Raw genomic sequence first — 15,689 nt, forward strand, 5'->3', positions numbered from 1 at the left:
TTAAATTATACGTTTTCTTTTTAATGATACTTTGAATTTTGGTTGTGAATTTACCCATTTAAGAAACTTTGCACTATAAACATTCCAACGATGGGCCTAAATTATTTTAAGAAAACAGTCTCATGTTTCATATTATCACCTACTCTTGACTACCCAGACTTGGTAATATCACACTAATGCATTTACGATAATGATACAAACGCGAGGATTCGTGTCTGGACAGGAAAGTTCCGTCGTCGGCGAAGCGCCGAAGATGCGTGTCTCGTGCGAGCAATCGCAATCGTGGAGAATTTCTCATTGAGAAGAAATAATCCGCGACGATTGGCACGGATAACAGCGTTATCCGACCCGGTCGTGTTCGATCCGATATATCGCCGTAACCGGTCGGCAGATAAAATGGAGGAAACTTCGAGCAAACCCGCGGACAACATTCTCTTTTTACTAGATAAGGGATGCTCGTATGTACAATCACAGCCCCGTCGTCGTATCGTACTATTATCGCCGGACAATAAATGCAGACATTTCGTAAACTTTCGGGGAAAACCACTCACGAAGACATCACGATTTTACTGCACGCAGAAAGATGTCATTCTGCTAAGAAAAGCGATTGCTCAGTTTACTTTCTCTCCTTGAGGCAATTACTTTTTAGCAAAGGCTATTTTCTCGATAACAGTCTTGAAGCATGCTCATCACAAATTTGAAAAAAGCTCATTAGTATCCAAAAGGAAGAATTTATTCTCTTTACGAAAATATCATAAAACTTCATCTAAGAGAAATCCGATTTTATTCGGTAAGCAAGGCGGATATTTGTTTAAGTATTCTTCATCGAGAAATTGTCGAATTCTTAGTAGAATTTAAAATATATTTTGAATAAATTTGATACTCGCGATCAATTTATGACAGATTTGCGGATATTTGTTTGAGTTAAGTATCCTTGATTGAGAGAAATTGCCGAATTCTTATTAGAATTTAAAATATATTTCGAATAAATTTGATATTCGCAATCAATTTATGACAGATTTGCGGATATACAAACCTTGGAAACGCTTGAAACAACCCGGAAAAAAAAAGTTTATATATGAATTTTATCTATATATGTTTATATATAATTATATATAATCTTTTTTTCCCGGAAAGTAACATTCATTTGTCTTGCATCTTTTCTGTAAATATTTGTGGAAGTATTTCCGTTCGGCCACGGACTATTTGGATAAATAATATAATTTAAAATCGATGACAAACGCACCGTACGCGAAGAGCGACTCAGGAACTAACTGCGTGTACAGGTAAACATTAGACGCTAGTTTGATCTCTCGTGCGATTTTTCCGCGATATCTCTAAGACGAGAGGAGACTGATAACGAGCGTTTGAAGCGTCTGATTCTCGTTACTTGTTTATTCTTTTTTTTTCCCATTACGGATGACTCTCGTCGATGGAATTAAAATACCGTCTCACTTTCATTCCGCATGAGCTTTTATGTATTTTGTGTATCTCGAGATCGTTTGCTGGCTTGATTGCTTTAGAAATTGCAACAACGCTTCCGCACTTTATTTGCAATTCCGCACTTTATCGAGATAAAATATATTGTATATGAAAATAATTTTCTGAAGTCTATTTTCTACTTACAGTAAAGATAAAATCAAAATGTTCCTGTGTATGAAATTTTTCTCTTAATTTGTAATAAACCACTAAACTATTTATGTAACAAAGCTCTTTTTTACTTAAATAATTATCTCTTGTTCATATTATAAGCAATTAGCATTGATATCATGGAGAACAGAATAAATAAATCAAGATATCTGCATTAGTTCAAACATACATATGATAATAATTTTAGACATCTATTTTCTCATAAATCTCAAATGTTCTTATATGAAATTTTTCCTTTAATCTGCGGCTTTATCTTTATTATTTTCATTTCTATATAAGGTGTTGGAATCGCGTCTTATTCGACGATTATTGCGCGGACATAAAGGGCGGTATTCACGGCCGGATCTTATGTTTAAGATCGTTTTAACCCTCCGTAGGCACCCAGGATTTATTTTATCCGCATTAAATTCCTATTTTTGTTGAAATTGCTTCCAAATTTTCATTTTTCCTAATTAAGCCTGTAAACATTTGACTCAAGTAGCGATTGTACATTAAAATAGAGACTTCAGAAAGTACCCCAGAATTTTTTCAGATTTTTTGAAAGCTTATAACAGTTCAAAAAATAGTCGCGGACAAAATAAACCCAATGTGCCCACGAGAGATGCGAAAACCAAGTGTGGCCACGGAGGGTTAAATTTATTTTCAGATATTTGGTAGCCAATGAAATAATACAGCATGTAGATAAATTTGAGACGATTTTAACTATAAGATCGTAAAGATCATGGAAAAAGATAATTTGTTGCAGCAAACTAATTTGCTACATACGGACAGTTGAATATAATTCGCTGTGTTAGCTACTTCTTTTTGCTGCAGGAACCTATTTTTCTTGCTATGATAACAAGAAAATCTGCTCCTATAGCAAGAAAAGTAGCTAACGTAACAAATTTGTTATAGATAGACAATTAAATATAATTTACTGCTTTAGCTATTTTTTTGTTGCAGATTTTCTTGTTATCATAGCAAGGAAATTGGTTCTGCAGCAAAGAAAAAGTGGCTAATACAGCAAATTATGTTTAGTTGTCCATGCACTGAGAAAAAAATTATATTAAAATCAACAAATATTTCTTTAATGAGTGCAATTAACATATTTATTTAAATCTACACGGAAAAAAGAGATTTGCTAATATATGGACAACTAAAAATATTAACTGCAGGAGCAAATTTTCTTGCTTTCATAGCAAAGTTATTTAATTGTGATAGCTAAAAGATTTGCTAATATATATATATATATATATATATATATATATATATATATATATATATATTAGCAAATCTTTTAGCTATCACAACTAAATAACTTTGCTATGAAAGCAAGAAAATTTGCTTCTGCAGTTAATATTTTTAGTTATCCATATATTAGCAAATCTTTTTTTTCCGTGTACATTCTCTTTAAATTAAATATTGTTTACCTGATTTAAATAAACAATATTTGGTTTGAATAAAGAGAATGTAGATTTAAATAAATACACAGAGAAAAATAATGTTACTCTTTTAGCAAAATTGTCGTTGCTACTGCATATTCGTAGTGATAACAAAAAAATTTAATTGACGTAACTAATTTTACAAATTATTCGTTATTAGAGCAGAAGTGGTTTCGTTTCCAGGATAGAAAAAATTTATTGAATGTACTTGTCCTAAGAATCACGTTAATTTGCTATCAGTGTAAAATAATGTTTCCTAAATTTATTTGCTATCGGAGCAAAACTTATATAAACCCATAATGGTTCTTACAGCAAAATAATTTGTAGATTCAGCAAATTATATCCAGCAAATAATGATTAATATTCTTAGCAAATCTTTTTACTGTCAATAACGAAAAGATTTTGCTAGACCAGCAGAAAATTTGCTGGACCAGCAAATTATTTTTCTCCGTGCATGAATATCGGCTGAAGCGACACCTCCCTCGGTGCTTTACGTCACAAAGAGAGGCACGGTATCGCGAGGGTTGAATAAGACGAGGTGTACGAGACGCGTACTACTACCGTTATACACCGTACGTATGTATAATCGTTAAATGACGCCGTTTGGCAATTGAGCACAGGGTCGGCTCTTCAGGCGGCAATCAAAGAAGCGCGGTGCACGCGACTGTCAACGCAGCGCGACAGATGACGAAATGGGTACGGGATGCCCTACTTCGACCGCGTCACTTTCCTCCGTCAATTTTCAGCGGATTATACGGCAGATTATCGGGAAGTGAATCGCGTTCCTCGCGGCCTTCAGCCGCTCATCAGATCGCCCGCTTACGCTGATCTAGCAACCAATCCTCCGTCTTTTCGTGATTAACGTAAACATGTTTATTTGTTTAGCACCGAGGACCGCGGATGTGGAAAGTATTTTTCTTATCGCAAGCAGGAGGTCGACTAATTTTTACTTTCAACTCACCACGTTGTATCTAGTGGGAAACTGGAACGTATAAATCGGCCTATCGGTGAAGATTATCAATGGCGGTCCTATCAAGTTCCGTATGCAGCGCAGGATCGCCAGACACGCCAGCAGCAAACACATCAGGCACGTTGTTATCCTATAACATTACAAGAGAGAAAGAGAGAGAGAATAACTATTAAAAGGTATCATATTATTCTAATGAGATATTAGATGTTGGTTGTGCCAACATAATTAAACTGAAAAATAAATCATATCCCAATTACCGAATAATGCAGGCTGAATAATTCAATTCTCATTAAATAATATTACAAATTGCCATAAAATAATATCTTTAAACTAAATTTTAAAGATTTTCTTATCTTATAACATTATGAGAGAAAATAGTTATTAAAAGGTAATAGTTATTGAAACTACATCATTGTGATAGTGCGACGATGGTTTGCATAATTAATGGAATTAATGTTATATAACAAATGTTTATATAAAACTGATTTGTCAAAAGCCAAAGAAGAATATAAGAAATAAAATAATCATATTATTCTAATGAGATATTAGATGTCGGCTATGCCAACATAATTACATTGAAAAATGAATCATATCCCAATTATCAAATAATGCAGATTCAATAATTCAATTCTTATTAAATAATATTACAAATTGCCATAAAATAATATCTTCTAACTAAATTTTAAAGATTTTCTTATTCTATAATATTAGTTATATAATATTCTATATAACTTATTTTATAATATTAGTTATAAAATTAGTTATATAATATTAATAAAATAGTTATTGAAACTACATTATTATGATAGTGTGACGATGATTTGCATAATTAATGGAATTACTGACCAATGTTTATATAAAACTGATTTATCAGAAGCCGAAAAAGAATATAGGAAATAAAATAATCATAGTATTCTAATGAGATATTAGATGTCGGCTGTGCCAACATAATTAGATTGAAAAATGAATCATATTCCAATTACCGAATAATGCAGGCTCAATAATTCAATTATCATTAAATAATATTACAAATTGCCATAAAATAATATCTTCTAACTAAATCTTGAAGATTTTTTTTACAGACAGATACATTATTAATATTTCAATCATTGGAACAACTCTGACATTTACCCCTTATGTTCCCCATTCGTTAAATTTGAATAAATATAAAATTAAACGATAAATCTTTGAGAAAGTGTCGATTTTAAACTAAACGGAAACACATTCACCGGCTTACCATATGTGCATAAAAAAATAATCCTCAATGATGATCCAGCAACCTCGCCAATGAGCGTTGCAGGCCACGCCGAAAGTGTATGTGTACAGAATTCGCAGTGCGCGGTAGGGCAGTCGTTTGAACGCGCTCAGTTTTGTCCATTCGTTCATAAACGTGTCGTGAAATCGATCCTTGAAGAACGCGAATGTCACGTGAAGAGCGGCACCGCACGTGAAGCAGAACCAGTCGGGGAACCTGCCGGGCAAAGTCTCCTCGGAGTATGCGCGTGGAAAAGGGATTCGCACGTCGCGTGATCGATCCAAATATAATTAATTCATTCCCCGACCTTTGTCATTTCCGCCAGTGTGTATTACTCACAATTCCGCGTGAAGGTCCATCCATGTCCAAATCCCTCTCCAGCAGCTGATCGCCAAAGGTCCAACTATAATCAGAGAGATCAGAGTGTCGATCAGAGAGAACACTCGTTTTCTTCCTTTCGACTTGGCTGACTTCTCCGACAGTTCCGACAGTTTCGCCGTCGTCTCGAACGACTCCGCGTGAGTCTTATTCTCAGGGCGTGCTCGTTCCTACGATTTCGTCGACATTTGCAAGACGAGTCAGAATTATTCAAATCGCAAGGAAGAGAAGTTACCTCAGCATTGATCGGCTTTTTCCCGCTGAAGCCACCAGATGTTGTCTCTTCAAACTTCTTACTTCCCTCCGCTTTGGTCTGTTCAAACTTCTTACTTTCCTCCACCTTGGTCTCCTCGAACTTCTTACTTACTTTCACTTTGATCTCCTCAAATCTCTTACTTTCCTCCACTTTGGTCTCCTCAATCAGAGTCGTGAAAAGCTGATAATACTCGCGCTCACTGGTCGACTTCAACACGCTCTTGCACTCATTGATGATCAAGCACTTCTGCGTTATTTGAATGTCGCAGTTCGAAGGAACATTCTCATTCATAGATCTCACGGCAGACTCGCCATTATCGGACATCGACTTCACATCGCACATATTTATAAGCTAATACGAATATAATCGCAACAGAACACGCGTCTGTTTCGATCGGCTCTTCTATCCTTCGTTCGTTTCAGCCCCCTTCTCGCCTGATCGCGCTATATTGCCGCGCACACGGTATATGTAATTGCAAATTGTCTTCATATAATTATAAAATACATATAATTGCGTAACTCGATGCAAGATCATATACAATGGACAAAATCGAAATTCTTTACAATTCGGATACTATATATTGTTTGCATAGAGCTCTTTTTACATACGCTCGGCTCTTCGCACCGAACGTCGTGTGTGCATCAGATAAAGTACAAATCGATACGGATAACGAAGGTGCATGAAGAAAAGAATCGCGCTGCTCGCTTTATTCGCTGAAACTGTGCCCGATTGACTGAGACATAAGTAGCAGCTAACGCATGGTACAAGTAGCATTATCCACTTAGAGAACAAATCCTCTAACAGATCTTGCAAATAAGACGCGTCATATATTGTCCCGCTTACCGTTTTGCCACACCATACGCTCTCTCATTAGCAGATTTTCCCATATACGATATTTTAATGAGCACACATCTGTTTGTGCGGGAATTTACGCGAGGGAAGAACAGAGAGACCGACGGAGTTTGTCAATTAGAATGTGAATTCATATTTTTTCCAAGGTAATTCAATCGGTGATCAAAGAGGTGACAGATACTCGATATGGAAGAGAATTTATGAAAATATAAGTAAATATTATAAGTAAATAAATTGCGAGGTCGACCGTTACGCATAATTCCGAGTCGTGGAAAATATTAAACGACGATAACGACGTTATCGTCGGCGATGCGGTGCATTCCGTTTCGTTGCTTACAAGAGGGACTTTATAGTGTCTACGTTATCACGCGCTACTTGTAATTACCGTATATCTACTGTGCTATTTTTGTCGATTTACACTAAATAAGTCTTCGCGCAATGATTGCCTAACGCCGGTTTTGATGCTTTTTATTGTGAACTTTACAAAGTAATTGATTATCTTACAAACTTTGCCGTGTTACAGATTTACCATACGAGATGAAGAGATTTAAAATAAATTATAGAAGTTTCACATAATTGTGCATAATATTGAATCTTTTCTAGGCAATCTCGTTATTAATCTCTAATTAAATGGTACACATTTGTTTATCATATCTTGCAAAATGTGCACCCTAATATATTCCGTAAGATCTTAAATCAAACTTCACCAGTGTGTTCTTTGAAAGAATTTATGTTCGGCAATAATTCCATAGTGCGAGTCGTTCATGTTTCCTCGATGATTTCGGTTCTATTGGCTTCTTGCATTTTTTTAAGTTTATTTTTCCTGAATCCTTATTGTTTGAGTGTGAATTTTCAAGCAAAGAATTCTTTTAAAAACACGCTCCTGAAGTTTGCTGCAAGTTTCGCAAAACGTGTGTAACGAATATAAAATAACCGAATAAAAAATTCTACATTCGAGACTATTTTCAATAGATTTGCAATAGTATCTGTCATTTCTACTTGCTGTAATACCAGAGTATCAATACGCCTGAGGCAATCGAAAAAGTTGCGAATAAAATCTGCATAGAATATAATAAAGTTTTCATCGAATCTGTCATATTGAAAGAGGATTATATTGGAGTTCTTTAAATCGATATTACACTGCTTATTTGTTTTATATTGAAATTGTAACATTTAGACATTTGTTTATGTATATATATATAATATATATAGAAAAATGTGTGTTCCCCACTCTTGTTTTACATAACAAACACGTCCTCTTTGACAACATCCCGAATAGCTTTAACCGAAATGCTAGCTGAATCTGATGCTCATCTGAGCATTGAAAAATTCGTCAACTGAACGATTACACTTCTCGACGCTACAAAAATGCGACTTTATATGTGTGCACGTGTGTGTATGCACGTACACACACGTTATAAGAAGATTTGGTATAATAAATAACAATTATATATATATGTGAGAAAAATGCACAATATAGAAGATAAACCAAGTATAAGGATGTTTTGAGAGACGCGCGAGTGCGCGGAGGCACGCTCCAAGATACTAACAGATTTATAAAAAGTCTTAAAAGTGTATCTCCCATATTGTGCATACACTCATTATGTTTGCGCGCTTTAACAACACCGACTGGCTTGAAATTAGTACCTAATGCAAAGCAGGCCGTAAACGTTTTATCATCAACGCTCATATATAGATACTAACGTCCGCACGTAAGGCGAGTTCTCACATAATAATGAACGTGACTTTTATACTTTTAACATTATACGCATATAAATGTATAACATTACCATTAATTAGAATTTGTTATATAAGGAATATGCAAATCGAACTTTATAATTGTACAAATTGCGTGTCCGTTATGTTACTTCGTTCATAATACTGTTGCTAATGGTTTCAACTCTATTTCATTTTGCTATTACTTACTTAGATCCCTTATACACCTCCTCCTTACATTTTAATCACTGTCGATCATGGTAGCTTCCTTAACCAAATTCTCCTTCAAGTCAGACTCGTCCACGTAATTATTCTTCGAATTCTTCTCTTCCGCGGATTTTACGCACTGAAACGAAAAGATAACTCTACATGTATATACAGATACGACTAAGATTTTTGTAAAAACTGTAAAACGAGAAGCAACTTACTTCTTCAATACGTATTCTAGGCGCCATTATTTGTTCGGGAAAATGCCATGGCTTATAATTTGGATTATTAAGTAACTTCCAGCTTGAGTAGCCCACAGAAGCCTTGTGCAATCTTTTCACCATCTGCAAAGTGAATAATTTTGTAAGAATATAGATTGCACGCAATCTCTCCGCTGCAGTCTTCCTTAGAAAACGACTCACTTTTGGAGCAAATATTTGCGTAACCTTATTAACCAACCACACAGGTAATTTTCCATGTGGATCCGTGTGAGATACGTAACCCAACTCGGAACCATCTCCATTGCGCGAAGGCCTTACAATGTAACCTGACATATAAAGCTTTTAAGACATAGAGAATAATAGAGAAATAATAGAGATATGTATAAATTTGTATTGAATATTTTTACCTGTGAGGTAAGATGTTGCTCGTACAAAGTGCTTCCTAGGTGGGTAATCTTTGTGATAAACGGAATGATTTAATATCAATTGCTCTATACCAGTGTCCAGCCAAGATCGCTGCAGAACAAAATCCCTATTTTTTAACGGAGATGGACACGTCACTGAAATTTGCAAAATATCAATATAACAAGACTCCAAGTATTGGAGATAAAAAATCAATCTTGAAGAAATTCTTTTAAAGATACACCATACTTACTGGAATAATAACCAATATCATTGTTTGGATTGAAAAATCCTATGTCTTTCGATTCAATCATGTGAGTGTCCCAAACTTTTCTATACTCAGGATCGTGTAGAACGTCGTACAGAGTTTCTGGAGTAATATCAGGAAAACGTGTTCTAATCTGTAACATCAAACCATTTTATTTTGATCAGGAAGTTTTTAGTATTACTTAAGGAGCTTAGTCATTAGCTATGCATTTTTTCTGGGTGCATCAAGGGAGTTATTACAAAATTTATTATTTATTATTTATTGAGCAAAATTATATTTTTATATAATTATTTATCTAAATAATAAATAATGATTTGAAACTAAATTCATAATATTATCTTGCCATATTTTGCTCAGTACAATGTCAAAACATAAAACAGCAATTTTTTGGCCTACAATTAACTATAATATAAAAATGATATAGTAAATATTGTTCTTTCTTTTATACAGTGTTCCTTAATATATAATAACAGTAAGTTTTTTATTTTCATGATGTCATTTTTTAAAAAGTTACACTAGAATAATGGTCATCTGTATTGCTCCTACCATAAGATTATATATGTAAAATAATATTGAGTATTAAATTTCTTATAATATAATATGGCATAGACAAATCATATAAAACCTTAACTACAAATGTATGTGAAATATTACATTAAAGTTTTGTGTAATTTTATGTACTTTAAGTAAACAAACTCTTTAAATCAAAGATTTTATTCTCTTTAATACAAAGAGAAAAAAAAAGAAAACATACCTTCACCATTCTAAAACTAATTCCACGGACGGATTTTGTCCAAACAGATAGGTCAGGTTTATTGTAATCTAATCTCCAGTCATTATTATCATCGTATAACTGTTTCAGTTTCTCAAAATCCTTATCTTCAGCAATTTTGACAACACCAATATCCATTGTGGTAAGAACAATGTCTAGAAATCAAATATTGTAAGTATTACTCTGTCTGAATATATAAATAGAAATATAAAGACTACAGCGTAAGAATTCAAATGTGAAAATTCAAAATCAACTGAAGATCAATACATCAATACATCTGACACTTACCTGTGGTTGGCTAAAGAAGTCTATCAGTAGGCAGTCAGTACTATCATTTTCTTCACTCATTCAGTTTATAGTACCTCTATGTAGGAATTTCCAGGTACGTTGCATATAAAATTAGGCTTGCATCAATACCTGCGATTCTCTCTGCATTTTATCTGCGACAGAGGACTATACTTTGACTATGTGCTTAAGGATAGAGATTCAAAGTTATAAAAGAAAACACGTGATACACATGTATGCGTACTCGCTTTTGTCGCGGCGCACAGCTCTCCCCGTTCGTGTCGCAGGACTAATAACGACGACAATCAAGTCATATCATTCACCCGTTTTAAGAAGCTCGTTATCGCAGGTGATAGAGATTCGAGATAATTGGACTTTCGAAACGCTCACGAGCATGTCCCACCGATGAATCACGGCAATCATAGGTTAATTCGGAGCGGCGCGTACGTGTTGCGGACAACATCGGGACGACGGTGTACGGAAGGAAGCCGACTTGGGAAATCTTACAGCAACATTCCTCCTTGATGAACAACAGTCCGCCTGACGCTCGACGACCCTTTCGAACGTCAATTCGACCGGATCGAGCTTATGAGCGCGACTGCTATTTCGCGATCGGTGACTGCGACGACGGCGATCGTTGTTACATACGCGTTATCTCTCGCCATCTGTTTACCACGCCGACTTCCCCGAGTCGCTATCAGACGCTTCAGGCCATACGGCCTCTTGACAATCGGTCTGTCATTATCAGCCGGTGCGGCCGATGGAGCGAACGTGAAGCGCGTCGAAGCGCGTCTAAGCGCGTCTCGACTTCAACTAAAAAGATGAATTGACTTGGAAAGATGACAGACTATTGCATGACGATAGACATTGCAAAAAATACCGACTCTTGATAATCACTGTTGAACGCATCGTGAATAATTGCTGTTGGAAAATAAAAAGGTCTTTTGTGCCACTTCTGATCACCTTATTTGAAAAAGTAGTCTGACCAGCCATTGAGTTATGCTACTTGAAGAATGAGCTGTCTTCTTTGTCACTGAGCCGTACTACGATCTCGTTTTTTTTCGTTTCGTTTATTTAAGCCAGCGGCACACGGTGCTTGTTTTCATGCTGGATTGCTTGCTAATTGGTGCATTTCTGAAGATGGATGAAAATACACCAATCAAAACAGAGTATTTCCATCCAGCAAGCAATCCAACACGAAAACAAGCACTGTGTGCCGCTGGCTTTAGATATATAGGATGTACAAAAGGTGTACTGGGTAAAAGTACTGAGCCTATCTCCCCTTTAAGGGTGCGTTCAGATTCTTCATCCGGGTGCACTCTATTACTAGAAACATTATAGTATATGTTACATATACTATACACTTTTAGTAATAGAATACACCCGGGTGGGGAATCTGAACACAGCCTAGGAAGATTACAAATAATCGCTCTTAGGCTGATATTTCACGTGTCGTACGACAAGCTTTTTGGATACGTTCATTGGTTGACGAACAGACAACCTAGAAATACTCTATTCGCCAACCAATAAACGTATCCGAAAAGCTTGTCGTATGATACGTGAAATAGCACGGGAGCGTCCCGATTGATCACGGTACGATTGGACACAACCAACCGATGAAAAGAATTATCTAGTGAATTACTAGGTCGAACCAATCATTACAATCTGTGTCCAATCGTATCGTGGTCAATCGGGTCCCACCTTTACAGTTACAATCACCAGTATAACTACGCAATTATCTTCTTATTGGTTACTTATAGGCACATCCTTTTCCTTATAGTTATTCTTATGTTCATAATTCTAGTACTCTCTAGTACTCTACTTATACTTACTTGTACCTAGTACTACGATCTTGATTCTTCCGCAACGATAGTGGAGGCTCGTAACGGAGACTTTAGAACTAAAATATAAGGAGTTTAATCATCTTATTGGCTCTCGCAACCAGTGCGACGCCTGGTGTCTGCGAGAGCTATTACTTTTTTTAGTTCTAAAGTCTCCGCTACGAGCCTTCACTGTCGTTACTGAAGAATCGAGGTCGTAGTTGGTCGTAGTACGACTCAATGACAAGTCAAACATACATTATTAAAAATGGCAAATTTGATTGGAAACACCAGTACACACTAGAACTGTTTGATGAATCTTTTTGATACATGCACAATCGTTTTAAATTCGCCTCTAAATGCTCCATAACCAGTGCAAGAAGTTCTCAATCAATCGTGCAAGGCAGTATTAAATAAAACGACGCGTAGCCGCTCTTCGGCTCTGTATTCGTGGACCAGCATAAATAACAACAACAATAACATACTTTCGGACTTCTTTCTGATGAAAAAATACATATTTTTAACTTAAAATGGGGAAAACTGAGATAAATAACGAGGTGAGATATGTTATCTGTGTCTTGGTAAAAATTGCACGATTTATTATTGCTAGAGAAATATTTCTCATAATTAATATACCATATTTATTCATATAATACGTACATCTTATATTTTCAGATTGTTTTATTACGACATACAGTTCGCCAAGCGCGTGTTTGCATAGTGAATAAGCTAATCAGGGAAGCCAAATTCTTACGGGATAAAAATGGAAATGAAGCTCAACGGGAGAAGAACAAAAGAAAAGCTGACAAGCTTGTAGCAGAGGTTTATGCACTGAAAACCATTAAGGATGATGAAATTTCTAAATTTGGTATCATGAATGAAAAGGAAGTGAAAGATATACTGCAAGATCAATCCTCAAGTAGCAAGGACCGCATAATAGCAAGAGTTACAGACTACAAATCTTTCCACAGAAGACTGATGCAGTTCAGAGAAAGATTTCCAGACTACAAGATGCACTTATCAGAAGGAAAGAAGAAAACTACAAGACTGAAAAAGAAGAATTCAGTGAAGAGCAAGAAATCCTTGGCAGAAAATAATCATCATCCTCAGCGTGAAGATACAAAGGAACTAAATGTTGATTCTGATAATATTATTGAGGATTCTCAACATGATCCCAAAGACAAGAAAACCTGCGCAAGCAGATTATGTGAAACAAAGAATAAATCAGGTAAACGCAAGAAGTCCTCAAATGAGGACAATACAGCCTTGATCGATAAAAAGTTACCAAAGTTGGTAGAAGATAATATATCAAAGGATGCAAATAAAGAACCAAGTGAAGTTAAACTATGTAGCGTTACAAGGGAAGGTACAGTAAAACGATTCGCAGAGCTCTTAAAAGAGCAAGATTCCACTGAAGATGTACAGACGTCTGCAGAGAATCTACAGACCGACCACGAACGTGCTGCAACTGTGCAAGCAAGATCAGTCAATGACTTCTTTATTACAGAAAACGACGAAGAAGGTTATCAAGACGCTAATGCTTCAACGTCGCGCACAAAATTCGATACTTCAGCCAAAACACTTGGCACAAATAATCGAGTCAAAACGCAAAACGCAAAGTTCAAGAACGAAAAAAGGATAGAAAAGGATAAAGCTCAAAAAAATAGTCAATCGAAGAAACAGCCGAGAGGAGAGAAGATGACTGGACGTAATAAATATTCGGATGAGCAATCTTCTGCCGTGAGACAGGAGAAAAGGACATCTAACAGGATCAATAAGAATATAAATAAGAATAATTTAAACGTCGTCAATGACGGAGAGAAAGCTACTGATTTACATCCTTCCTGGTTGGCTAAGAAGAAGCAGCAAGAAGTTATGAGCCAAGGATTTCAAGGGAAGAAAATCGTATTTGCAGATGATTAATAGATTAATATATTATGAGTAATATGAGACTAATATATTATAATAATATGATTAATCAATTCCCTGCACATCTGTAACTATTTACGAGTTACTCTCGGGAGAAGAAATAAAAAGGACATTTCATTAATCGCGAACCTATGACGCATTGATTGCGCTCAATAAATACAACAGTTGCGCAACCGTTGAGTAAAAATTATTTGATTGGTGTATACTTTTAGATCAAAGGCTATTTGATAATTACGTCACACCACGAGGAGAAAGGTGAGGGGGGTGGTCTATTAGATTACATGCCAGTCTGTGATGACAGAAAGAGAAAAGGGGAATAAATATGTGGAATGTATTCTATATCGAAATTTTTGTGTAAAAATATATTCTGTAAAAATAATTTAATTTTGTGTTAAAGATTTTAATTTCGAAATATTTCTTTCTTTAAACATAACTTTTACTAATTAAAATTATAAGATGAAGTAATTTGATATTATATCTAAAAATCATATTTGCATTTTAAAAAAAGATAGTATAGTTTAATAATTATTATTGCTCGCAATATGGTATAAATTATTTCTTATTCTGTAAGGAGAATGGGAATAATTCTGTCATATATATATGTATATATATAATATTGAAAGAGGGTCCAAACAAATTTTGTGACAAAGGAGAGGAGAGATAATAAAAAATACTCAAATTTCGCGTGACGTAATTGTTGAATGATCTCTTAATAGTTATATATTCATCTTCACATATAACTAGCTAAAACTACCCGGCCTTGCAGGGGTTATCACTAGTGTAAGTGTTAAGAGAATGAAATTAAGGGAAAGGATAGGTGGATTGGTTCCTCTCTTATGTAATCTACATTTTCCGCAGCGTCCCAGAAAATAACTATGCAAAATTTGGTTCATACCGATCAAAGGTTTTAAGAGTATATAAGAAACAGATAGATGTTCCAGTATATGACCGGTATTCATAATCGGATCTTATTTAAAATCACTTTGAGTTTATCTCCAGGAACTGTACGAGTTATTTCATTGACTACAGAATATCTGAAGGTAAACTTAAGACAGTCTTAAATATAAGACCCGACTACACAAATACTGATCTATATTTATAATTTACACTCTTTTGGAAAACAGTAGAGATCATTTAATCGTGATGTTCGCTGAATGCAGCCACTGTTAACTTACGATTAGATTTATTTGTTTTGTCAAAAAAAAGTATATATATATATATATATATATATATATATATATATATATATATATATATATATATATATATATATATATATATATATAT

At 35.1% G+C, this 15,689-nt stretch overlaps 3 protein-coding genes across 3 annotated transcripts in view; 1 reads left to right on the forward strand and 2 right to left on the reverse strand.

Moving 5' to 3' along the window:
- Positions 1-6,306, reverse strand: part of LOC116844187 — a 12,042-nt gene extending 5,736 nt beyond the window's left edge. The window contains exons 1-4 of the mRNA XM_032815388.1: positions 5,910-6,306; positions 5,636-5,844; positions 5,279-5,512; positions 4,033-4,171 (exon numbers count right to left, since the gene is read on the reverse strand). Coding sequence (XP_032671279.1) covers positions 4,033-4,171; positions 5,279-5,512; positions 5,636-5,844; positions 5,910-6,272 — 945 coding nt within the window. The 5' untranslated portion in view covers positions 6,273-6,306. The remainder of the gene's footprint in view (positions 1-4,032; positions 4,172-5,278; positions 5,513-5,635; positions 5,845-5,909) is intronic.
- Positions 6,307-6,420: 114 nt separating this feature from the next.
- Positions 6,421-11,547, reverse strand: LOC116844188 (START domain-containing protein 10-like). Its single transcript, XM_032815389.1, has 8 exons — positions 10,898-11,547; positions 10,657-10,808; positions 10,351-10,523; positions 9,582-9,729; positions 9,334-9,486; positions 9,128-9,252; positions 8,927-9,049; positions 6,421-8,844 (listed from the first exon to the last, which is right to left on the reverse strand). Exons 3-8 carry the CDS (start codon positions 10,504-10,506, stop codon positions 8,740-8,742), a joined length of 810 nt encoding a protein of 269 aa, XP_032671280.1. The 5' UTR covers positions 10,507-10,523; positions 10,657-10,808; positions 10,898-11,547; the 3' UTR covers positions 6,421-8,739.
- Positions 11,548-12,678: 1,131 nt separating this feature from the next.
- LOC116844265 (serum response factor-binding protein 1) lies at positions 12,679-14,574 on the forward strand. Its single transcript, XM_032815557.1, has 2 exons — positions 12,679-13,030; positions 13,149-14,574. Exons 1-2 carry the CDS (start codon positions 13,004-13,006, stop codon positions 14,394-14,396), a joined length of 1,275 nt encoding a protein of 424 aa, XP_032671448.1. The 5' UTR covers positions 12,679-13,003; the 3' UTR covers positions 14,397-14,574.
- The last annotated feature ends 1,115 nt before the right edge of the window (positions 14,575-15,689 follow it).

The sequence above is a fragment of the Odontomachus brunneus genome, unplaced genomic scaffold (assembly GCF_010583005.1).
Source record: "Odontomachus brunneus isolate Ranch 3 - 2012 unplaced genomic scaffold, Obru_v1 Obru_scaffold_040, whole genome shotgun sequence".
In the NCBI taxonomy this organism is placed as follows: domain Eukaryota; kingdom Metazoa; phylum Arthropoda; class Insecta; order Hymenoptera; family Formicidae; genus Odontomachus; species Odontomachus brunneus.